General features: G+C 36.2%; 1 protein-coding gene across 2 annotated transcripts in view; it reads right to left on the bottom strand.

The window, feature by feature from the left end:
* pde10a (phosphodiesterase 10A) overlaps positions 1-25836 on the bottom strand; it is a 110713-nt gene that overhangs the window by 33802 nt on the left and 51075 nt on the right. The window contains exons 2-4 of one of the 2 annotated variants that reach the window (XM_081351418.1): positions 20493-20624; positions 6232-6260; positions 930-1050 (exon numbers count right to left, since the gene is read on the bottom strand). In XM_081351418.1, coding sequence (XP_081207544.1) covers positions 930-1050; positions 6232-6260; positions 20493-20624 — 282 coding nt within the window. Of the gene's footprint in view, positions 1-929; positions 1054-6231; positions 6261-20492; positions 20625-25836 lie in introns of both variants that reach the window. The other variant, XM_081351417.1, reaches the window with a different exon arrangement.

The following is a 25836-nucleotide window of genomic DNA, read 5'->3' as shown; positions in this document are numbered from 1 at the left end:
ATTAATAAGAACAGTTAAAGGATTAGTTCACTTCAGATTTACTCACCCCATCATTCAAGATGTTCATGTCTTTCTTTCTTCATTCGAAAAGAGATTTAGGTTTTTGAGGAGAACATTCCAGGATTTTTCTCCATATAGTGGACTTCAATGGGGTCCAACAGGTTGAAGGTCTAAATTGCCGTTTCAATGCAGCTTCAAAGGGCTCTACACAATCCCAGCCGAGGAATAATGGTCTTATCTAGCGAAACGATCGGTCATTTAAAAAAAACAAAAAACATGTATATACTTTTTAACCACAAATGCTCATCTTGCACTAGCTGTGATACACACGTGACGTAGGCAGAAGTACAGACCTAGTGTTTACAAAGCATGCATGCAAAGACTAAGTCAAATGGCATTTACAAAAAAAAAAAAAAAAAACGAGCAACGATGTCGGACGATTTTGAAGTTGGAGTAGAAAATGAGAACTGGAACATGCGTGACCTTTCAACGTGATTACAAAATGTGTGACGCATCGCATCGCTAGTGCAAGATGAGCATTTGTGGTTGAAAAGTATATATATATATATATATTTTTTTTAGAAAATGACAGATCGTTTGGCTAGATAAGACCCTCATTCCTCAGCTGGGATTGTGTAGAGTCCTTTGAAGCTGCACTGAAACTGCAACTGGACCTTCAAACTGTTGGACCCCATTGAAGTCCACTATATGGAGAAAAATCCTGGAATGTTTTCCTCAAAAAAACTTAATTTCTTTTCGACTGAAGAAAGAAAGACATGAACATCTTTGATGACATGGGGGTGAGTTTTAATTTTTAATTCTGAAGTGAACTAATCCTTTAAGAATTATTAAGTGCTATGAATGGCTGACGTGGGTAATTTGGGCTCTGTGAGTGTTTGTCTGTGTGGATGAGACGGAAAGACTCTGACCTGTTTTGATGATGTTGCACAACTCATAGAGCAGTAGCTTGTTGTCTCCTCCAGTGTCCAGCCGCTGCTCCATGTAGCTGTTGAGTTCATATACGACGCTCTGCATATCCGTGTCCTGGTACTGCTGGACACAAGAGACACACACATTCACATGCACATGCACTGTATACTACACACAAGGCCGGACTTACCATTGGGCTTGACTGGGCTCAAGCCCATGGGCCCCGCCCAATAGGGGGCCCCGCCCGTTTACGTTTGATTTTTTCAATAATATGTCAGTTATTTAATTTTTCATTTAAAGTTTGTTGATTGGTCTAGCATTGTTACCTGGCCCTGCCCTGCAATGAAAATATAATTTAGGTTTGCTGATTGCGATGGTTATTGGCAGTTACGTAGGCTAGTGCCTCGTTTACTGCCGAACCGTTGAAAAAAACCTGTCTGCATTAGACAGTAGCCGCGTTTCCATTACCCTTCAAATTGCGCAAATTGAAATTGAAATTGAAAATAAACACAATGGAAACACGTCAATTTCGCAAAAACTCCCGTTTATCTAAAAAAAAAAATGTTTACGCTCGCATGAGGTGGTTTTTCAGGCAATTCGATAAAGGAATATTTCGCAAAACTGCAATGGAAACAGTTTTTGCGCATTTACAGTCACCTGACTTAGAAGACGCAGTGTGTTCGAGGTCCATGTATAGCTACGCAAATAATAATATTATAACATTTAATAGGCTATATTTAGAAGACGCTTTTATGCAAAAAAAGGAACAAAGCTGAGTGTGGAGCGCGCACTGCATGGCACGGAGGCGCGGGCGCGAACACTTGCATTTTCCTATCAACAGTGGAAACAACTTAAAATACTCTATCATTTCTGGTCATACAGAAAATAATAATACATTATTCTCAACTACTTTTATTTGTGTAAACTCACAATAACAAGAAAACGTTGTGCTTTTGTAAAATAAAAGAAAACAATCAGACGCACTTTCATGATCTCCGTAAACTGGAGCTCGAGAACTGAAACAAAATATAGCCTGTGTAGGCTAAAGCTTGAAATGTCCACTTTAAAATGAACAAATTCGAATCGAAAGCTAATACCTTCTGATTAATCTGTATGAAATGTGCATTTCTCTCTAAAAGCGCATCTGCTTAACAGCGAAGATGGAGATGTGATTTTAGCCAAAGCAATAGTTTATTAATAATATTAATGGCTCTTCTCATTCAGCACTGCGGGAAAAACATCAATTTCAGGTTCTAATTTGGCCTTTGAAACCAGTAAAATCGACATGTTTTCCATATTAATTTGTGAATATTTTAAATGTTTAATAAAGGGGCAAAAAGTCATAAACAAAAATCTGAAAATTCGTCGATATTTACTTTTTTTGCGCAGCAGCTGGTGTAGCCAGTTCAAATTAAAATGTTGGTGTTCAACTTTGCGCTTTAAAAAGACAACAACCGTTCATTTTTCGTTTTTCAATTAGGGGTTAAAAAAGGAAAAACGAATGGACACAAAATAGCCTACATGGATCGGTTGGACAGAATACGAGACAGAGTTCTTCATTAAATTCATAAAAGAAACAATAATTAGCCTATAGGAATACTGGATTCTAAATCTCAAAGAAATGCCACAATCAAAACACATGTTTTCCAGGTAAATAAGTGTTTTATCCTCATTCTGACCAAGACATTTGTGCATTGCAATAAACTTATGATTACTTTGAACTTTTTTAATCATTATTTATTTATTGGAAAAAAAATGTTCAAGCTTCAATCAGTGGTCATATAAATAAATTATTACGTTTTTTAACATGTAACACTGTCTATCTATGGTGACCGGGTCCGTGTACTTTTTGGTCATTTCATTTCCTGTTTGGAATGGAATAACGAGAAATGAAAACCAGCTCGTTTATTCGTTTTTTAGTTTAGTTTAAAAAACGAAAAATGAGATTTTGGCTCGATTTTTCATTTTTCGTTTGTGGTTTACAAATCGGTTTATGGGTTCAATATTTCATTTGCACACGTGGGCGGCGCTGAAACGCCCCTTTCATCTGATTGGTCATACTATATCAAACCGCTCCTCCTTCAGTAAGCTACGAGCTTTTCTTTCTGTCAGGCAGAATAAGAGTCAGTACCAACGCACTTTAATAAAATAATGTCTGAAACCACCACTCACTGTTAACTACGCACAATATTTGAAGCAGACTATGTTGCTGGTCACGTAATTCGTGCTGCAAGCGACCCCATTAATGTGAGCCACAGTAAGCTATATGACAGATTATTTTAGCATGATATATTTCCCATTGATAAATACAGTGCAAATAGTTCCGTCTCTTTGGATAAAAGGGAAGTGGAAATAAAAATCAATAATAGGCTGAACTGTACCTTGATAGATGCTGATAGATGCTGATTCATCTATGAAACAAGTGCATTTGATTGAGGAATTGAATCATTCATTCAAACCCAAGTTTTTTTTATTTTTTTTATTTTTTATAATTCAGATTAATTAAACATTTTAACAGACTTCAGCAATTAACATAAATTATGTTATTTTGTTTAGTTGTTTGTTCAGAATCGTGATCTCTATTTTTATACTCAGTTTATCCAGAATTGTGTAGCTCTAATACATAGCTTGTGTATGTATCATTTTGTTCTATTTAAAGTAATGTATAGAAGGTTGGGCCCGAAAGTGACTCAAGCCCAGGGGCCCCCACCACCCTAAGTCCTGCCCTGACTACACACTATAGCTAGAAGTACCCTACTCCTCAAAAATGTTTTAAAAAAGTCTCCTATGCTCACCAAGGCTGCATTTATTTAATCCAAAAAATAGTAAAACAGTGAAACATTATTACAATTTAAAAGAACAGTTTATATTTTAATGCATATTCAAATGTAATTTATTCCTATGATGGGAAAGCTGAATTTTCAGCATCATTTCTCCAGTCTTCAGAGACATTCAGAAATGTGACATTGATGGCTGCTGAAAATTCAGCCTTTTCATCATAGGAATAAATTATATAAATTATACTAAAATAGAAAACAGTTATTTTAGATAGTCAATATGATCAAAAATGTGCAAAGACAGTAATATTGTGAAATATTCCTACAATGTTTCAGCATCATTACTCCAGTCTTCAGTGCCATATGATCCTTCAGAAATCATTCTAATATGTTGAATAGGTGCTCACTAAACATTAATTACTATTATCAATGCTGAATAATTTTGTGGAAACAGTGATAAAAAGGGCTGTTTTACAAATTGAAAGTTCAAAAGAACAGCGTTTAAATGAAAAAGTATTTACTGTCATTTTTGATCAATTTAATGCATCCTTGCTGAATAAAAGTATTAATTTCTGTGAAAACAAACAAACAAAAAATCTTACTACCCCCAAACTTTTGAATGTTAGTATGTAGTAGGTTTTTTTTTTTTTTTTTTTGCTAAAAGTTGAACATTGTGTTCCACTAAATTAAATGAAAGGTATGCGGGTATCTCAGATTTAGCCATCCACACAGGTTGAGTCAATTTACCATTAAAATCAATTTAGAATTTTGCATTAGGGAAGAAAATAAAAAAACAAATACATTGTTAAACAGTCCACCATTTAATCAGACTGAAAACCGTCTTGCTTTGTCCTCCATTCTGGGTGAATTCACTGAAATTATTGCAGTGCATTATGGGACCGCCTTTTGACATTTAGGCCAAAAAATTCTCACCTTAAAAGGCAGTATCATCATGAACACCCAATACTGAAGCTTTTTTCGCACAATATGCACATGAAATATGAAAAAAACTTGTATAATACAGAAATTAGTTCTAAATCCAATTTTAACATCCAAATCAGGAGGAGTGAACGGCAGGCCCAAACAAGAATGTCTATTTCTGTCCCTGTGTGAAAGGTCAGAGTGGGCCGGTGGACGAGTGGTGTGTGAGGTGCCCCCCCCCCCCACGGGAACGGCTCCCTACACATCCTGTTTATGTACATGAACTTGTGACGCACTGAGGACAGGCGACGTCCCCACTGTCCTTCTCCAAAAAGTCCTTGTTCTGCTATTCCTGTCCCTCTCCACCGGCCCAGTTTAATTTCTTCATCTCTGTCCCCTAAATCAGCAGACTTAAGTGCTCAGAGCACAGTGTGTGTGCTCCTAACCCTAGCCCATTAAAGTGGCAATGATCTCATTAACAGCTCATTGCCTCCACTCATTTAAATCTGTCACATGGTTTGTGTTCTCAATGTCATTTTTCATACAACAGACACTTTCATATTTAGCAGCTGTATGTGTGTGTGTGTGTGTGTGTGTGTGTGTGTGTTGCTTATAGTGATTATTAGCAGAAACTTTCAATGAAGTGTTCCATGAACGCTTCTCCCCAATAACCGTCCCATTTTGGGATGAATGTCAACACTTTTGCTACACACTTACTTTAATAAAAAAATTAAAAAATTAAATGTAAGAGATCCTTTTCATTCTACAACATTGATTCCTCATATTATGACTGCTTTAAGGTTAACCCTATAAAGGCTACTGCATCACATTTGATAAGCACATTTCTAAGGCCTCTAAATTTTGCTGAAAAACCTGTTGAACATAATCATCTACATGCTGTCTGTCGTCTGATTGATAGTTTATACTTTTTTAGCAAGTAAAAGGTCCTTCAGTAAAATTGTAAAAATGCCCCCTTTAGTTTGTGATGCACATGTCGTTTTATCTTTAATGATTTGTATAAAGTAAACAAAATAATAACTTTTATAATGTAAGTCATATTTCAAGATGAACATTTACTGAAGATCCTTAGGTTTACTTTATTTCAGAAAAACATGTGAGTGTCAAATATGATACATGAGGCTTTTGAGGAACGTTTTTTTGTTCATCTCTCAATCATCATTGTATCACATTGCATTAATGTTTTTATATTTATATGCATTTTATACACATAGTCTGCTATACTGTTATAAGATCTCATTCATTTACATTAAAAGCTATTTTTGGCCATATAAGTATCAGAAACTGCATCTAATTGCATATTTTAGGCCTCCAAATCGTTCAAATGAGTATGAGCAGATATTCTCTACTATCATGCTATGAGCCATAAAAGCCAGATGTATATATATATATATATATATATATATATATATATATATATATATATATATATATATATATATAAAAAAAACACATATACAAACTTATACATACATAACTTATATAGACTATTATTTTTTATGTCAGGCTTTACAGGGTTAAAGGTAAAACACACACACACCCACACAAACAAAATGGGCAAAAGCAAATGCGATGCCTCACTTACCCTGCTAACTTCTTTAGCTGAGGAGTCATCTGGTAAAATAGAAAAGAAAACCATGTCAAAACAAATGAAGATGAGCATATACTGTAACACAAAGTCACTTTCATGGATGACTGGGCAGAACGTCCCTTCATTTACATAAAGCATGTTTTATTTAGATTTATTATGTGACCCATTTTTACAGTCTTGTGCGTTTACTTACATTTTTTCATTTATTTAATTTATGGACTTTTTATGTCTTTAATTATATGAATTAAGTTCATTTGTGGGATTTTAAAGAGAAAACAGTAAAGCACGAGAAACAGGATAAAATCTGCATCACCGACATGAGCAACACAGCTAAATGTGTCATGCACTGACCGCTGTGCCACAGTTCCAACACAAACACAAAAACAAACACAATTTAATGTGTAGCTACACTGAAACTGACTCCAGTGTCCTGACCAGGTGCCATACTACACATTTGACAGAATTGCAGTAGAACAATATACAAAACCTTGCTCTGTGGAGAAGAATTTTGGGCAAATGAGAGCAGAACGCAACAGAATAAGAAACCAAGCAACCAACAAAAAGTTCTGTGAACTTCTGTCACTTTCCTAATTGTCCCATTTGCAACTGATTAAGAAAAAAAAAAGCAGCATTTTTTCCCCTGCCTGGTTAGAACACGGTGTTAGGGAACATTCAATGAGTAACTCATGTAGCCAAACTGACAATTTTCCACTGCATTGATAAGCATTCTTTCTCAGGCTATGCAAGCTTCAAATCTTAAGCAAAAATCTAAGTTCTTATAAACTAATACCCAAGCCCTTGGTAAATATCAAACTGCAAAAGATAGAATGGCTTGCAAAAGCCCCGTCAACCTACAAACACATGCCATGCATTACATACAGACACAGCTGTGAACATCCACATTCAGATGAATAGGGATAAAAATAATTTGAGAGAATTTGCCTCCTTTTGTTCTCCAGAGAAAACACCTGTTTCTGAGGTCAGTGAGTTTGTAAAAACCTGGACACGTTCAGATAACTCTTCCAACTGGATTCCCCCATTTAAACCGAAGTTCAGTCAGTGTGCAGAACACAGGAAGTGATGCATATAAACGTGTAGAATGTATCTCTGTGCAAGCATTATAGCTCGCTCGCAACAGCAAGTAATATGACATACGTCAGACTGCTCACAGGTACCGATGTGGTCCCAAGCTAACATACAATTTTTATGATGCCTCTTATTTTTTAAATTATTACCATTTTATAGATTCTGCAAGGGGTATGTAAACATGACCACAACTCTACTTGAGTGGCTAAACAGTCTCTACGTTATTAAATTTGCACTGCAGAACAAACAGTAAGTAATTAGCACAGAATCTAAATAAATACAACATTTGCATAACTAATTACAAGTCCAAATGTTTGGCATGCATTTTTCACATGTACAGGCCAATCGCACCAATTCCAAAGCAGCAAACAGCAATGACCCATCTGCAGCATTCAGATTTCCAAGGTTGTTTTTTTCCAGAGAAAATTTGGCACTGGACACACTTATAAATATTTAAAGTGTAAATAAACTGTATGCATGAACAGATGGGTTATTATGTTTATTTGTTTTACATTTTTTAAAATCCTGAAACTTTTTATTTCCAGTTATTCCAACACAATCTCACGAGTAAAAAGTGGCAAATTCGTACGAGTGAGGTCGTATGAATTTGTACGAATTAGCCACCTCGTAAAATTGGTATGATTTGTCTAAACCCCAGTGATGGGTAGGTCATTCGTACGAATTGGTCAACTCGTAAAATATGTAAGATTTACCAAAAATTGTACGAATTCATAAGAGTAGCATCTTATGAATTCGTACGAATTAGCCACCTCGTAAAATTCGTTGAAATGTTGAAAGTTTAAAATTTTGACTCCCAAATTTTCAATGTGGTCTCAAGACTTTTGGACCCAAGGTCCTGACCCAAATGGCACCCTAAGTCATTGCGGTTCACACTTTAGTAATCGAGTGATCGGGGGTGCATAGTGGACGCTCATGATGAGCACCCTTCTGAAACCTAAAATGACGGAAGAGACTCTCAAACATGGGGCCTTAAAGATGATTAAAACAACTCCAAATCGAGATATTTATTATTTTAATTCACCTGCTCAACAACCTACTAGGAATCCCATGGTCTTGGAAAACCTAGATAAATGAGGTAGCCAGAATTGTAAAGTGTGATTTGAAACCAAGAACAGTCATGCTAATTAAAATCTTAAAACACCATGGAATTTTTTTTAACAAATATACATTTTTGTAGTTCTGCCAAGCCAAATATTTTGGCGGTCAGAAATTGTGGATAAAAATAGTAATAAAAAAAAAAAACATTGTTCTTAATCTTTATCCAGTGAATCACGAACAACTGGGAAGTCATATGAATAATTTTTTTCCTCTATCATCACCTGATTGACCTTTGGCTTGCTCAGCTGGGGTTTAAAAGACAATAAGTATTCAGAATTGATAATTGATTTTAACTGCAATGACACAATGGAACTGAATCGAAACAACAACAAAAATCCCACTTTCTTAGGGGCCTTATTAGTTGTTTCAGATTTTGGTGGGGCAAGGGTTGGGTTTGGAGTCAAAAAGGTTGAGAACCACTGCTCTAAGGTCAAGTGGACTTCATGAGGACAAGCACATGGTGGCCTTTGCACTGTTCCCAACATCAGATCACTTGTATCAGCCCGTCTAAGTATGGTTGATACATTACAGGCCCGTCTGGATCCATTTGGGGGTGGATAGAGGCAGCCATGCAAGGACAACTGATCCTGCTGTGTCAAAGCTTTTGATCTCTTTTGATTCCCTGTTGACATAAGCAGGCAATATGCCTAAACAGTCATTTTTATTATATATTTATATAAGAGATCAGCACAATTCATGTCCAAGAGAACACTGGATGGCTGACTGCGGGACCTGCAAGTATGGCAGTGTCTACTCCTGATGATCCTTCTTACAAACACATGTGATGACAATCTGGCTGAGTTCCTGGCCTACATAGACAAGTCTGTCTAGATAGGCAACTTCCTTCAAAGCGAAATAGAGCCACATGAACCAACAAGTGACTGATTTGGAACAACACATATAGGCAGCAACTTACATACAGTATCAGACAAAATTTGCACAAGACAGCCGTTTTTTAGCGTCGGCCGACGCAGTTTTTCCGGTGTGTTCCGCACCGTTGGCTCTAGTTGGATGCAGTCGGGGTTTTTTTTCAACATGTTGAATCTGCATTGAAACGTCAGTGGAAGAGGAAACTCTGATTGGCTGTTCAGCTTAGTGAACAAGAATAATAGCAAAACAGCGAGAAAAGAAGTCAAAACGGTACAGATAGAAGGCTGTTCTTCTAATTTGACATCATCTTACCTGAGTATTCCTTGGCAAATATTTCAATATTAACATGAGCGGAGTGGAGTGGAATAAAGAAAGTGTTTAGCGGATTGATATTCAAAACGCATTCAAAATGCTTTGTTTACGGTTTGTGTATCTGCAACCTGCAGCGTCGGTTTCCCATTTTGAATGACGAATATAGATGAATATATCTGTAGAAAAAGACAGTTGCATCATTTACATGCAGGCACAGAACACGCATGCTAGCTGACAGTCGGCTGTAGTTCTCTCAGTGTGTTCAAGTGCAGCTTTTCCCCCCGACGCAGGCGATGCAAAGCAACAGCACAGTCGGCTTTCATCAGCACTAGTTCTTTGCCGTTGGTTTGGTGTGTCACTACCTTAAAGCAAAGCAAACGAGAGACTAGACAACTGATTATAAAAGAGTTTGCGGTTAGCATTTTGCTAAGCTAATGCTGCGAAGATTTAAACAGTTTAAATGTGCACAGACAAATATCAGTTTAAACAGCATAAAACTTTTTTAATTGATATTGTAGGGTACTGAATAAATTAGTTTTCTTTTACATTTACATTAACATAGTTTATTCACTGTGAGGGATTTATTCACTGAACTTGTCATTGTTGTATTTTTCTGAATCGGTAAGGTGTCTACCTTTTGAAAGCACACCTGAGGGTTTTAGAGCTGAGCCTATAAGTGTCTCTCTACCCAGGTTCTGCTAGACAGCTTAAGGGAGGGCAATATTCCACTTTGCACCACAGGCTACCTATGCTTACGTCATACTTTCCATTTCTGGTATTCCCAGATGGAAATCTTTGGTAATCAATGCAGGGACTTGCAGATGTGTTTCTGTCAAGCTCTCAGTGGGCAAATATCTGCTCCAGATTGTTTGCGTAAACTGAAATGAAATCCCTCAATTCAGCATGAAAAGTAAAGCAGATTTCAGCAGTTTTGTCTTCTGTCAATAAGTACATTATTTTGACAATCAAAAAACATGTAATGTACTTACAATTGGGCAAGACATTACAACCTCTGTACCACAGATGCTGTCAATAGAGCTTAACTTGTACTGATCACAGAACATTACTTTAAAATAATTTCAGTTATCCTAGCTTAATGCGCAGACACAACTTTGTAAGCCATTCATAGGATGATTTTAACTCAAAATATGTTTTTGAGCCATAGAGGTCAATAACACCTGAAGAGAGTAGACATTCCACTTGATCTTAATGAAAAATACTTGGCTGGTGCATATAGCCCCGGAACTACGCAACCTAGATGCTGCCATGTTTATGGACACTTTGTTATGATATATACACACACACATAGCAGTGCTGTTATATATATATATATAAACATCTAAATATCTAAAAACAGCACTGCTACTGACCAATGGTGGATATGGAGAACAGAACAAACCCACTTGAACACAGGTCTGGTGCAGAAATTACACACCAGTCAACAATGAAAAAATATTTATTTTCTTAAAACACATTCCTGGTGCCTTCTAAACAATTTATTCTAAATAATTTTCAACAAACTGTAACAATCTTTGAAATAACTTACATCCTCAAGCTCTTTATTTTTCAACCTATACTTTAAACCACTTTCACACTTCAATTAATATCTGATGGACAAAATACTGCCCTACATTTTTCTTATTGAATTTTACATTTCACTTGAAAATTTGTCAATATGGTATTATGGAAGTAAAATGCTGTTTCACGTCAAAGAATGGATAAATGGTTTAATAATGGAGTGCTGGGCAATGTACCACACTGAACTAAGAAAATTACAAAATGGTAAATGCGATTATCACTAATATGATGAATGTGAATGTATTAATGAATTCTTAGCAATTATTAGAATTATGTCCAGACATTCCCTGTCTGGCGCCAAGCTGGACACAAACTACACATTCATGCGGCATCCTCTTCTGTTATTGAATTACAGCACATTTCAGAATTTTCTAGGCGCACGTCATTGGCGGCTCTCCTGTATGGATAAGGTCATCAAGGCCACTAGGCTAAAGACAGACTGAATGAGTAGGTCATGAATCACACTGTGCACACACCACGTGTGTGACAACGTGGCACAGGATCAGTCCAGATGTAGCATTTCTCAGGAGGCAGAGCGGCGAAAGGTTTGGGATTTATCAATTACTCGAAGACTGCATATGTGTGAGAAGAAAACAGGGCCAGTGGGACGCTATAGTTGGGAATGAGGTACAGGGAGCTGACATCACTGGAGCCTTGGGGGTCCTTGTTAGTCTCAACCAAAGCACAGACACATCATCTACTGTACACACATACAGTGGAGCATTATTAGTAGTGCTTGCTTATATTTACGGTTAGGGATTTGAAAAAGAAAAAAACACACTACCGTATTAAAGGATCAGTTGACCCAAAAAGGAGAATTCTGTCATAATGTTACTTCTTTCTTCCGTGTAACATAAAAGGAGAAACTGTGAATAATGTGGTCACTATTTTCCAACATTGAATGGGGACCAGAGCTTTCAGGCTTCAAAAATAATACAAAGGCACCAAAAAAAATATCCTAAAAGAAGTACATATGACTTACTGTTTAAAAGGCATTTAAAAGACTATTCATGTTCAGTAATATTATCAATTTAACTACACTGACACTAACAGATAAGAAAATTAACTTGAACTGATTTGAGCTGGATTAGTGACACTAACTTTGCAACATCGACACCCTTATTAAACTGAACTAAACTGAATCAACACTGAACAGACATGAGCTGAACAATGTGCAATGAATGGATGTGATCAAAATGCTCTAGATGCTCTAGAAAACCTTCCCTCTTTCCCTTTGTTTAAACTTGATCACTGGCCTGGCCCAAAGAGTCACAAAACAAGTTCTTTTCAAAGGCTGATGTCACCTCGCTCCCCTGAAGTGGAGACGGTGTCTGGAGCTCTCTGCAAGCTTCAAAGACTAGAGACAAACTTTCAATACACATAGGAAAAAGGACATTTTTACCCACAATCAAACTTTCCCAACTGTATAGTATTTTTTCCTGTGTTTTATGTATGTCCCCATGTTATATTGGCCTAGTTATGATTCGTTAGTTATGTTAGGATGCAAGTATGTTTGGATTTAACATCTTTTTATGCCCATCTTTCTTGGTATTCATAATAGTGCTTAGTATATTATGATAAAAATACTATTTTTACCATACTTTGGTGCAAAGAACTGCACAAATTCTCCATGCCACCATAAACACGCAAATAGGGTGAAGATAAAACAAAGACTTTCTCCCAGTCATCTTTGATCGGTCTTTGTGTCAGAAATGGGTGTGATCGATAGGGCCTTCAAAAATTCCCTGATCAAGCACATTTTCGCTCAATCTCTTTTGAGACACATTTCCTGACTGCTTCCGGCAACTTTACCTTCAAGGTTAACTTCGTTGGATTCAACGTGGACCACCCAGAAGAACGAACGCTTCAGTGCACTCCTAGCAAAATCCTCAAGAATCTCCGGACTTTACCGGGACTATCTGGACTTATTCAGCAACCGAAGTCAAATGCAAGTAACCGTCTGCAGCCTTCAGATGAGTTTCTAAGTTGTGCCCCTTTAAGGTGATCCTGATTCTTTGATGTTAGAGGCCGTGGTTAACTGATTGTAATCTTGCCATTCTCTTCTCTTCTCCTCTCTCTCTCACTCTTTACTTTCTTTATTCTGTATATATTCTTTGCTTAGTTTAGTTGTATGTAGTATACCGTAGTTTCCTTTATTAAACCATTATATCCACTCCACGCTTTATTGTCTCAGTGTTTGCCGCTTAAAATTAAAGTCACTTAAACTTTTGGATTTTGCTATAGGCTATTACCCTGCAAGTACTGTATCAGGAAAAAGTTACTCTTTCTTGGCCAGGAAGATTATTTATTTCCTAGAATTAATAACTAATTATACTGTTTGTTCAGTGGACGAACTGATTAAATAATTGTAATATTAATTCTGCAACAGTCAATTCTGAAACTAATCCAAATGTTTATAATTAATTATAATTCATTGTAATTAATTATACATATTTCCCTTTTGAGCTAATTTGTTACAAATGACACTATTGTCTTCTGCAGAGCTGCTTATAGATTAATTGAAATTGTTTCATAATTGAACTTTGCAAGTTATTGATCTGAATTGATTACTGATCTACTGATTGATCTGAATAATGGCTCTATTATCTTCTTTAGAGCTGCTTTACATCTTACATTTAATTTGTTTCATAATTTATTCAATTTACAACATTAACCCTTGTATGGTGTATGGGTCTGTTGGACTCGTTTTAATTTTTTTATCAAAAGAAAAATGATACAATTAATTATTTTTTCAAACTGAGACTCATTGGCCTTGGCTCATTTTCTGTGAGGAATATATATCAGAACACATTTTCAATGAAAACACAATGTACACCCCCCCCCTACACATTTATATTACACACAGGATATTCGGGTCCACTGGACCCGGGGCTAATAAAAGTGTGGAAATTGTAGGTCCTGTGTACCTTTACTCTGTCTTCCTCCTGTCAGGGCCTGCTGTTAGTGTGTGTATGTTCTTGTATATGGTTTATGAGGACACAAATGTGTATAATGACATGGGTATTACAACGTAAACATGGTTTATGATGACATCTGTGTCCTCATACTAAAACATACTAAATGGTGTTTTTTGAAATTCAAAAAATGCCAAAGGTTTTCTGTGATTGGTAGGTTTAGTGGTAGGGTTAGTGTAGGGGGATAGATTATACAGTTTGTACATTAGAAAAACCATTATGCCTATGGAGAGTGACCGTACACCACATATCCAAGTGAGTGTGTGTGAGTGTGTGTGTGTGTGTGTGTGTGTGTGTGTGTGTGTGTGGGTGTGTGTTTTGTGTGTGTCTGTGTGTGTGTGTGTGTGTGTGTGTGTGTGTGTGTGTTGTGGGTGTGTGTACGTGTGTGTTGTGGGTGTGTGTGCGTGCGTGTGAGAGAGAGATTGTGTGTAAGTGTGAAAGAGTGCAAGAGTGAGTTTTGTGTTTCTACTCCTGCCATTCCCACATGAGGTTGCAATTCTTAAATGTGATCTAACAAAGGTAAAGAGAAAATATTAACCATATATGCTGTTTATATTGTTTGTAATTGGGATGAAGTAAACATCTGTTGAGTATTTTAACATAACTTTTTTGATTGTGTTGAATTAAAAACCCAAAAATGCAGCGGGTCCACCAGACCCACGAACACTGGCTGAGTAACAAAAATATGAACACCACACAAGGGTTAAGGGTGGATTGCACCAATAAAAGTGACAATTACACCAAAAGGGACTCTAATGGCATTTCTTTCTAAATACATGCACATTAATATGGAGTTGGTCCCCCCTTTGCAGCTATAACAGTTTCCACTCTTCTGGGATGGCTTTCCACAAGATTTGGGAATTTTTGCCCATTCATCCAGTAGAGCATTTGTGAGGTCAGGAACTGATGTTGGACGAGAAGGCCGGCCTCACAATCAGTTCATCTCAACAGTGTTTGATGGGGATGATTTCAGGACTCTGTGTGGGCCAGTCAAGTTCTTCCACACTAAACTCATCCAACCATGTCTTTATGGACCTTGCTTTGTGTACTGGGGCACAGCCATGCTGGAATAGCAAAGTGCCTTCCCCAAACTGTTGGAAGCATAGCATTGTCCAAAATGTCTTGGTATGCTGAAGCATTAAAGTTTTCCTTCACTGGAAGTAAGGGGCCTAGACCAACCCCTGAAAAACAGCCCCATTACCATTATCCCTCCATCTCCAAACTTTGCAGTTGGCACAATACAGTCAGGAAGGTAACGTTCTCCTGGCATCTGACAAACCCAGACTCACCCATCAGACTGCCAAACAGAGAAGCGTGATCCATTACTCCACATAACACATTTCCACTACTCCAGACTCCAGTGACAGCGTGTGTTTTACACCTCTCTATCTGACACTTGGCATAGTACTTGGTGATGTGAGGCCTAAATGCAGCTGCTGGGCAATGGAAACCCATTCCATGAAGCTCCCGCCGCACAGTTTTTCTGCTGATATTAATGAAACTAGCAGCAGGAATCAAACTTCATGAACTGATTTATAGTAAAGATGGCACAGTAATCCACTGAGCTCTTTAGAACGACCCACAACATTTTTCCCCACAAAAGTTTGTAGATGCAGACTTCATGGCCAGGTGCTTGATTTTATACACCTGCGGCAATGTGTCTGATTGAAACACCTGAATTCAATAATTAAGAGGTGTGTCCAAGGCTTGACGTTAACACTCCCCAACCCGTCAAATGCGGGTGGATTTCAGCGGTGGCGTGTAACACAGTCACTCTACTAGCCACTTTGGCGGGTTGAATTTTATGTATAACATATACAGTTTTCAGTTGTAGTCTTTTAAAAAGATATCTGAATTAATAAACTAAGTGTAATGAAGTGTTGTCAAAAATATTTTAATACATATCGATACTGAAATATCTGAAATGCTTCCAAGACTCAATTTCCACGAGTCGCCCTCTGACGTTTCAAAGAATGGTGCAACGTCGAGCAGTATTCTTTGAACAGGATTAAACTTAATCTATCTGAAATGTAAAGGAGAACAATGATCAAAATGATGGTTTAAATATAAGCCTGCTTGCAACAAAATTATTGCATAAAACTTGATTTAATCTAGATTTAAACTTATCCCTTATTGGTGCAACCCACCCTGTTATTTTAATAGCTTTGAAACAATCTGTATTGTTTAAAGTCATATATATATATAAATGTGACTTGATATATGGCCCATATTCCAAGTCTTCATAATGCTTATGGGAGTTTTTTGTGAAGAATAGACTGAATAACCATTCTGCTGCATCTGGATCAGTGCATGCAGGATCAGAACAATTTGTGAATAAATCCTTCACACTGGTATTATGAATTGGATCTACAGATTAATTAATAAGAAAAAGGAAAAAAAAAAAAACATGAGGTTTAGGTATGAGGGCGAGTAAACAATGACAGAAACACTTTAAACTTTGACACATAACTCATCCTGGATCACATGTATGCACAATGTACATTTTACATGTACCTTATTACTTTTGGACATGCGCTTTTTGCCTTGCGGACAATAAAATGTGCAAAAAAAATAAAACTATAGACTTACATTTAAGGTGGAGCCTAATATATAAAGATAGAGAATAAATACACACAAAAGAGCTATAGATTATTTGCTTAAATACACAAGTTTGAATACATGTCACAGTCCACAAAGAGATAAAGGCTGGAGTGTTTGGAAATGTGTGCTTCCAGGGTAAAAATGATCACAAGATATAAAAATAAAAATAAAATTTCAATATAATAATACCCAACAGTGTCTTATTGAACAGATGTTGGCCTCTGCAGTGTAAGTAGTCATTCTCCGTCACAAACAAAAAGATCTATGCTTGAAAATCCTTGAAGGAGACAGAATTAGAAAGAGCTAGATGTCACCAGTAGGTCTTGTCCTTTAGCCTATTGATTTGACAAGTCATTCAATGTCACATCGTCAGAGTAGGATGACTTTAGTGCTTGGAACACTTTATTTTTAATGCAGAGGTACTCAATTTCAAAAGCCAATAAGCACTTTCAAGAGACAGAGAATATACACTATTAACATTTATATACTGTATATGTGTATTCATATATGATGGGTGAGACAATGCTCAAACACGACATAAAAGCTGATGGTACTTTGTATAATCTACATGAATTGCAAAAGGGCCTGACATACTAGAGGAATTACAGGTCACAGAAGTTGCAAAAGTTGGAACAGACCGATACGAAGAGCATCACATGGACTGAAGCCCTAGGCCCTGCTGACGGTGCTGCCGTCGGGCCTGAAGTGATGCTCTCTCATACACCACAACAGAGGAATCATATGATGTTCGGGTATCTCCACAGCTCAGGACAGCTTGGAGCACACCAGATTAGGACAATCTATTATTAAACTGATCAGTGATCTCACAAGTACACTTGTGACCTATCAAAGGAAAAGTATAAGATATTCAGATTTGACTTTTTATTTTGTTTTGCTCTCTTTAGGACTGGAGTCATGTGAGTGACCTGCATCATTTGTCTCTTATTCTCGGAATCTAAAAATGCAATAATTTTCCAAGCGTACAACATAATGTTAAATGAATAGTTTACCTAATTTTTTTTATTCTGTCATCATTTACTCAATGTCCATTGTCAATTCAAACCTTTCTTTCTTTCTTTCTTTCTTTCTTTCTTTCTTTCTTTCTTTCTTTCTTTCTTTCTTTCTTTCTTTCTTTCTTTCTTTCTTTCTTTCTTTCTTTCTTTCTTTCTTTCTTTCTTTCTTTCTTTCTTTCTTTCATGGATCACAAAAGAAGATATTTTGCAGATATTTTGTGTTCCACAGAAGAAAGTATTAAACTATCCCTTTAGGTGAACTGTCCCTTTAAGGTCTGTTCATCATAGGGCAGGGTGATTTACTGAATGCTCATGGTGTATTTGCAGTGATTTTGATGTTAATTAAAAAAATAAGAATGTAAAAATATGTGCTTTTCATTTGGCCTTTATGTTACCCCAAGAGTGTCACTTAGTCCTCAAGAAACAATCCTCAGGATCTATGAAAATGAAAGTGTTAAGACAAAAAGTCTCTTCGGACTAAAAAAAAAGTAACACTTTTAAGATATTTCAGATTCATAAATATTGAGGTATATACTGAATATTAAAATGTTGGGTTTTATTTGTTTGAATTTATATAACCCAGCCAGTCACAAATGATTTTTCTATTAGCTGATCTGAAACCGTGTGTATTGCAAAAAGAGTTAAAAAAAATATAAGAATTATTGTTCAAAAAAAAAAAAAAAAGAATCTTTGAGAAGATGCTCAGTCTTAACATGATGATCATATATGAAAAGTAAAATGTGTCTTGGTTGACCGAAAAGAAAAATCATTGACGTGCACAAAGAATTTGTAAGCTAACATGCATACTAATTCAAAGCACTGCTTGATATGCATCACAGGCCAAGACAGAATCTGGCACACATGCTTTACAGAGAGACTGACGTTGAAACGGTGCCTGAGAAGCAGAGCCGAGGTTAACCATCAGCCGGCTGCCTGTGAGAGAGCACTGCTGCACTCATGCAGAAAACATTCCCAAAATGCGACACATTCCCCCTCCTCCAGCCCCCCCCCCCCCGACCGACTGCATGCCCCTGGAGGCTGGCTCTGACGTCAGTAGCTGAGCTGGGCCGGCCGCCAGCCCTGTGGGCCCTTGATGGATGTGATGGGTCGAGTGGAGCGGGCCGAGGCACGAAGCATGCTGTGCACAGAGAAGCCAGTCCCGCTTAAACAGCCCTAATGACCCGTAAGGACCCAGCAGGCCCTCTCTCTCATACTTTCACCAGTGCGCTAACCCTTTAGCCTTCTGCAGTCTTTGCTGCTCAGGTTACATAAACACAGACACATGCACTGAAGAGGTGTATGAAGTCTATTGATGGCTTTTTTTGTTTCTCTTGATTTTTTTTCCCACATGATCAAAAATAAGTAAAAATAAACAAAATCAGAACCAAATAATACGATTCAACTCATCAGCTCATTAGTAGAGATTGCGAGTCCTGAAGTGAGTGTGTCAGATGAGGGAGACGTACAAAATGTGCGCTGCTGGTGGTGCTCCAGGACTGTTTTAGGGTCCTGTTGAAAAGACATTTAGTGTGCCAAATATGGAAAGGACAAATGGCTATCATATTAATATATTAAAACTTAACTTAAATAATACATGTTTTGCCTCAGCTGTGTAAGAAATTTGAATGATAATTAATGAACATACAAAATGTCTTAAATTTCTACCGGGTTTTTATTAATATTTTGTATTTTGAATTTACATATAATTATATAAATATATTATATATGTTATAGTTATAGTTATAGTTTCTGGTTGTTTTGTCATTTGTGTTATTTTTCTTAATATGTCGGTAACACTTTACAATAAGGTTCATTAGTTAACATTAGTTAATGTATTAACTAACATGAACTAACCATGAGCAATCCATGCGTTACTGTATTTGTTAATCTTTGTTAACGTAATAAAATACAGCTGTTCATTGTTTGTTAATGTTAGTTCACAGTGCATTAACTAATGTTAACAAATACAACCTTTGATTTCAATAATGTATTAGTAAATGTTGAAATTAACATTAACAAAGATTAAATGGTGTATAAGCGCAGTTCATTATCAGTTCATGCTAACTAATGTATAGTAACTAATGAAACCTTATTGTAAAGTGCTATCAATTGTCTATATAGTTCGTCTATATATATTGTCTATATATATTATTCGTTTATTTCAGTTTTGGTTATTTTAATACTTCAAGTTAGACTAAAATAAACAGAGAAATGATGCCTTTGCAACTAGCCAAAATTTTATTTCGTTAACGTTTATTTTATTTCAAGTAACAAAAATGTTTATATACCATGGAGCAAACATAGGGCCAGATATGATAATTATTCCCAAGAGAACAGCAACAAAATAATTATTTGGGAAGTATTTTTTATTTCTTTGAGGGGGAAAATCTATTTATTTTGCTAGTTGCATTTTATCTCAACTAACTATTTAGTTTTTTAACGCTTTTTTTAAAGGGTTTTATTGAGAACCACTGTTAATGCATTTACTTTTTCCAGAAGCAAAGGTTAACCAGGAATAAAGCATAGAAACAAAATGCAAATTATGCATTCAAAATATCCATATTGTGTTTACAATTGTGTGAAATGCCATCTAAACAGTCATCCACAAAAAAAATCAAAGACACGGTCGCAGCAAGTAAACGCAGGACTATTTTTGACAGCACTATTGCAGAATATTCTAGCACACGCCACGAGCCCGTACCTGCAGGCTGACTGCTGTTCTTCCGTTTCAGCCATCTGTCCACCGTCTCCGCACTCACGCTTTCCAGCACAAACTCATCCAGCATCTGCGGGTGGAGGGAGAGATACGCCTTCACTTTCTCATCCGTCAGACCTGCAACAAAATCATCACCATTATTTTCTCACCCTAACATTTATTCACAAATAGACGTGGTTGTCCATTGTTTCTAGTTCTAAAGAAAACACATCAATACTGGCAAAATAGTTTACTGTACTTAACCCTGTAAAGCCTGACAAATAAAATACATTTATTTTTTGACACTGAACAGAAAAAAATATTACAAAAGGTTTGGATGTGTTTTTATATTATTGGATATGTGTTTGTTGTTGTTGTATCATATTTGATTGGGCTTTTATGGCTAATGCAGTATAATACAGGACAATATGGAGCTCATTTTCAAGGAAGACAAAAACGCCGCAATTTTATTCAGCCCAAACGGAGTAAAAATACGCTAATATAAAATTTGCTGCATTACTATTAAACATTACTATTCTGGGTCTTTTTGATGGAAAATGACGTTTTCAAAAAAATTTCCCTTCATCTAAATGGCATGAGACTTGATGTCGAGGTTGAGACTAGAAAAATTTATTGGAATGATATCTGGTTGTATGTTAGCATAACTTAAAATAAGATGAATGAAAAAAAAAAAAAATCTATTTATTTGTCAAATAAAAAAACTAAATCAGCCACAACACAGAACACAAATACATGGAAGTGGCAACCCAACAGAACATCCACAATGTGGAACGCTCATGCTAACACGCATGCACGCACACACTATAAAAACAATGCAGAAAACACAATAAATGAAGAGGCGACACCACAACACATCCATGATGGAGTAAACACACACAACACCCCTACCTATTAAAATAAATAAATAATGTAATTTATTTATATAAATTAAAAAAATATTGTAAATCCCCCCAATACTGCACAAATGTAGAGTAAAACATTAATAACATGAGTGATATTACACTTGTTTAAAAAAAAAAAAAATACATTATTATGTAACAAAATCACATTTTATTGCCTAAGATCTCTGGAGACCCCAACATCCTGAGTGTACGTTAAAAATGAATAGCTTATAAGGGTTAAGAGGAAATTCTGATAGCTTGTAATGTAAAAGAATGTTTTTTTTGTTTGTTTGTTTTGGCCTGCCAGCTAAATATATCTCACAATTCATATGGACTACTTTTGTTCTGCTTTTTTGCAGTTGTATGAAAAACTGCAGCTCGGGCATTCACCCCAATATCTCTTTCAGAGCTTAAAGTGCCCCTATTATGCTTTTTCGAATATTACCTTTAATGCAGTCAGTGCGTAATAAAGCTGTTTGTGAATGTAAAAGGTCTGCAAAGTTTTAAAGATCAAAGTGCGCGGCAAAAGTTATTGTCTCCTAAAAGAAGACTAATAAAACTGCAGAAACGAGTCGACAGCAGTTCCAGTCTGAATTGTAACACACACACACACACACACACATACAGACAGTTGCTCGCATATCACATGCACACGCACATGTATCGTCAGTGCAGTTCTGTGATTTATCAATAAAATAGCTTAGAAACTGAAAAGTTCTATGATATATTTCTTAGTAACTAAAACCCACAGCTTCACTATTAGTAGAGACGCTGCCAGGTAGAATTAATTCACACGCAATCGCTCTATATAATGCATTCATATTTATGTAATCTTTACTGTGCTACTTCATCTGTATCTGATTTAGAATGAGCAGAAATCTAAAACAAAAATATAATGACCCAAAGACAAAAGAACTGATAAAAAGCTTTAATGTAGGAGCAATAGCCTTGTGGGCAGCGCTGTCATGTTCCATATCTGTGCACAAGACAACCCGTGTTCGAGTCTCAGCTCGAGGTTCAAGCTTATTTGTTAATTAATGGCATCATCAGTGACTAGTCAACGTCGACTCGACTTTAAAATCTGAAGCCATTCAACAGCTATTTTATAGTACATGGGGCTTCTCAGCAAACAAGGAGGCCCTTTTGGAGGCACAGGAAGAAGAATGACAAGTTGACTGTGTTTAATAGGCAATTAAGTGTTTGAAAGCTTACTAAGTGCTGTTGTTTATTGTCTTCGTTGTCAGGGCAAACATCAATTTACTGGGCCATTGCTGAAGCCAAGCACATTTTGGTTAGCTAAAAACAAGCCAGCCTGTGTGGGTAGGTCTAGTAGAACCCCATTTTATTTTTTAATGATTGTTTTTATATTTGCTCACGCTCAACTTGTCGGTTAACTGTTGCAGGAAATAAATAAGCAATATTTAAGTGTGTCAACTTCCTGCTAAGTATTATATGCAATTGTTCATAGGCTAAAGACAAAAAAAGGTAAAAAGATACTGATCACTGATAAAGTGTTGTCGGGATAATTCCGGTTCGCGTGGCTACGTGGAAGCGATAAAAATTCTGTATTATAAATTTTAAGGCCAGACAAGTAGTTTGTTGAGGGTTGGTTTGCAGGCAAGGACACATATATTCAAACGAGCATACCTATAGACTGAACTCTTAATACGCATGTGCAAGCCATCAGCGTTCTCACAGGTTTGCGTTGAAATTTGCGCAGAAAGAACTGTTAAAATGGTGTCGTGTTAGCGGCCCCTAAGTTAATAACTAATGATCGTTGTGCCGGAAGTGAATCAATCAAAACTAACTTTAGCTGGACAATAACTTTATTCTAGAGCCGCTATAAAGCCAAAACAATCTCTGTTACTTTAGTTTCCTATTATCACTGTAAAGCCGCTATATAAATGATGATGACTTGACTTGACTTGATCTTTAAGTTTATGAACAAAGTTTGGCTGAAACATCCTGAAAAAAAAATACAATTCGTAAATACATTAGTCTTAAAGGGATAGTTCACACAAAAATTTAAATTAGCCCATGATTTACGGTATGACGGTATGGTATACGACTTTCAGACTAATACAATCAGTTATATTAAAAAATGTCCTGGCTCTTCCAAGCTTTGTAATGGTAGTGATCCTGATTTTGAAGTCCAAAAAAGTTCATCCATCCATTATAAAAGGGCTCCACACGGCTCCGGGGGGTTGATAAAGGATCTCTGAAGCGATGCATTTGTGTGAGAAAAATATCCATATTTAAAACTTTATAAACTAAAATAACTAGCTTCCGACAGACGGCTGTACGCATCGATTTAGTGTAAACTATGTCATACATAATATCAGGGGTTACTCTTTTGGCGTAAGACGACTTGCATCTGCCGGAAGCTAGTTATTTTCATTTATAAAGTTTTAAATAAGGATATAAAAAACACAATCGCTTTGCTTCAGAAGGCCTTTATTAACCTCCTGGAATCGTATGGAATAATTTTATGATGGATGGATGGATGCACTTTTTTGGACTTCAATATCAGGACCGCCATTCACTACCATTATAAAGTTTGGAAGAGCTTTAATTTTTTTTTTTTTTGTGTTCGTCTGAAAGAAGATAGTCATATGCACCTAGGATGGCTTGAGGGTGAGTAAATCATGGGATTTTTTTTTTTTTTCAGTTTTGGTTGAACTATCCCTTTAAATTTCTTTCAAGCCTTCAGAGACCCACTTCTACAGTCTACTCCATAGGTCACCAATTAGTGGATGATCGTCCAGATCAAAGAAATTTTCTATATAGATCATGAATCATTTTCTCAATATGTTTTTAAAAAATCCCTTTCTTTTTCTCCAACCGTAGCAGTTACCCATATTAATGCAATGGCGGCATATTATAGAAAATGTATTTAATTTTTTTTTTTTTTACTTTTAAAGTTACAGCTGCCAGTTTAAACATTTATCAAAAAAAAAAAAAAAAAAAAAAAACAGAAATTAAATGCAAAGTTCTTACAGCACTAAAACTGTCTAAGATACAATTGTTCGGAGCTTTGCGTCAATTAAAATTTAGAGACAGGACCTCCAGGAACTTTAATTAAATATCACTGGTCTACGTATTGATTTTTTTTTTTCTTTAAATGCCAGGATGGACTCAACTGAAAACAACGACTTCGAGCATATGTGAGTCTTGACTCAATGTACAAACTCGGGGGAAACACAGCTGGGAGGCATGTGTTCCACACTACACACACACACACACACACGTTAGCAGGAAGATATTGAGACCCAAACTAGCCCACAAGAGCTCCCACAAGCAGAAAAAGGGTATAGACTGTTTTGGTGCACAACAATAAAAGACAAAACAGAAAATGGCAGAGCCTCCACTCTTTGAACACTAAAAACAAACCAGATGTTTGAAAGATATTCATATCCATACACAAACAGTTGTATGGCTAGCAGAAGTTGCACTACAAATAACCATTATATACGTCAGACTACAACCCTACCATTTTCTCACCCAATTCATGGCATTTCATGATCTCCAAGCAGAAGTAGCTGAATGCAAAATTTTGAATAATGTCAATGCACAAGTCTGACCTGTGATACAGCCTGGAATAAATCTGGCCCCCTGAAGTCAGGTTATTCCAAGGTTTTTTTCTTTACAACTGTCACCTGATGGAGTTTTGGTCCATATGGGGTGGATGGACTAGGTTGTAAAAATTGTTTTGTGCTTGTTATATTTAAACTAACACTGTTGTGTTGTGGGTTTGTGGCTTTATCTTTTTATTCTGTGCTTGCTACATAATAAAGAGAACATATTTTGCCATCGGTCCTACCAAATTGAATGTTCATTATCAGAGTCATTCCTTCATACATTTTTATGTCTGCATCATATATGTCTCAATATATTGTATAAAATATTAAACTGACAATTTTTACAATGATCACTATTTTGGTATGAGCTATGTCCCCTATATTGTTTTAATTGATTTTTTTCCTGTGTCCTCAATTTCACTTTCCATTCTTTTTTGTAATGTCTGATTAATAAGTACTTAATTATATCATTCTCCAAGAAGTGAACATTTTTAGTTGGAAAATAGCACAAATATCAGTACGTATTACCAATGTATTTGATTAATTATGTGTGATGTATCGCTATAAAACATCAAAATTGTTGTTAAAAGATGTTAAAAATTTAAAAAATGAACTTCAACTGACCTTATGTAAGCCAATTCTCCGTCTTTGCTTGCTGAGCAATGGCTAATTTACCTTTTCATTTCCATCCTGTTTCTTTTCTTAATATTTTGTAAATAATCAAATTATAATAAGTAGCCTACATATAAGTTAAACAAAGTGACTGACCCTGACCAGAACATTTAGCTATAAAAGTCCCTTTTATAGAAATACGTTCATAAAGCATAAGCATATTCATTTTTAAACATTACAGAGATCAAAAGGTACTGC

Source organism: Scardinius erythrophthalmus (genome assembly GCF_964197995.2).
Source record: "Scardinius erythrophthalmus genome assembly, chromosome: 21".
NCBI lineage: Eukaryota > Metazoa > Chordata > Actinopteri > Cypriniformes > Leuciscidae > Scardinius > Scardinius erythrophthalmus.
The sequence above is the reverse complement of the archived record's forward strand: the minus strand, read 5'-3'. Positions and strand labels throughout refer to the sequence as shown.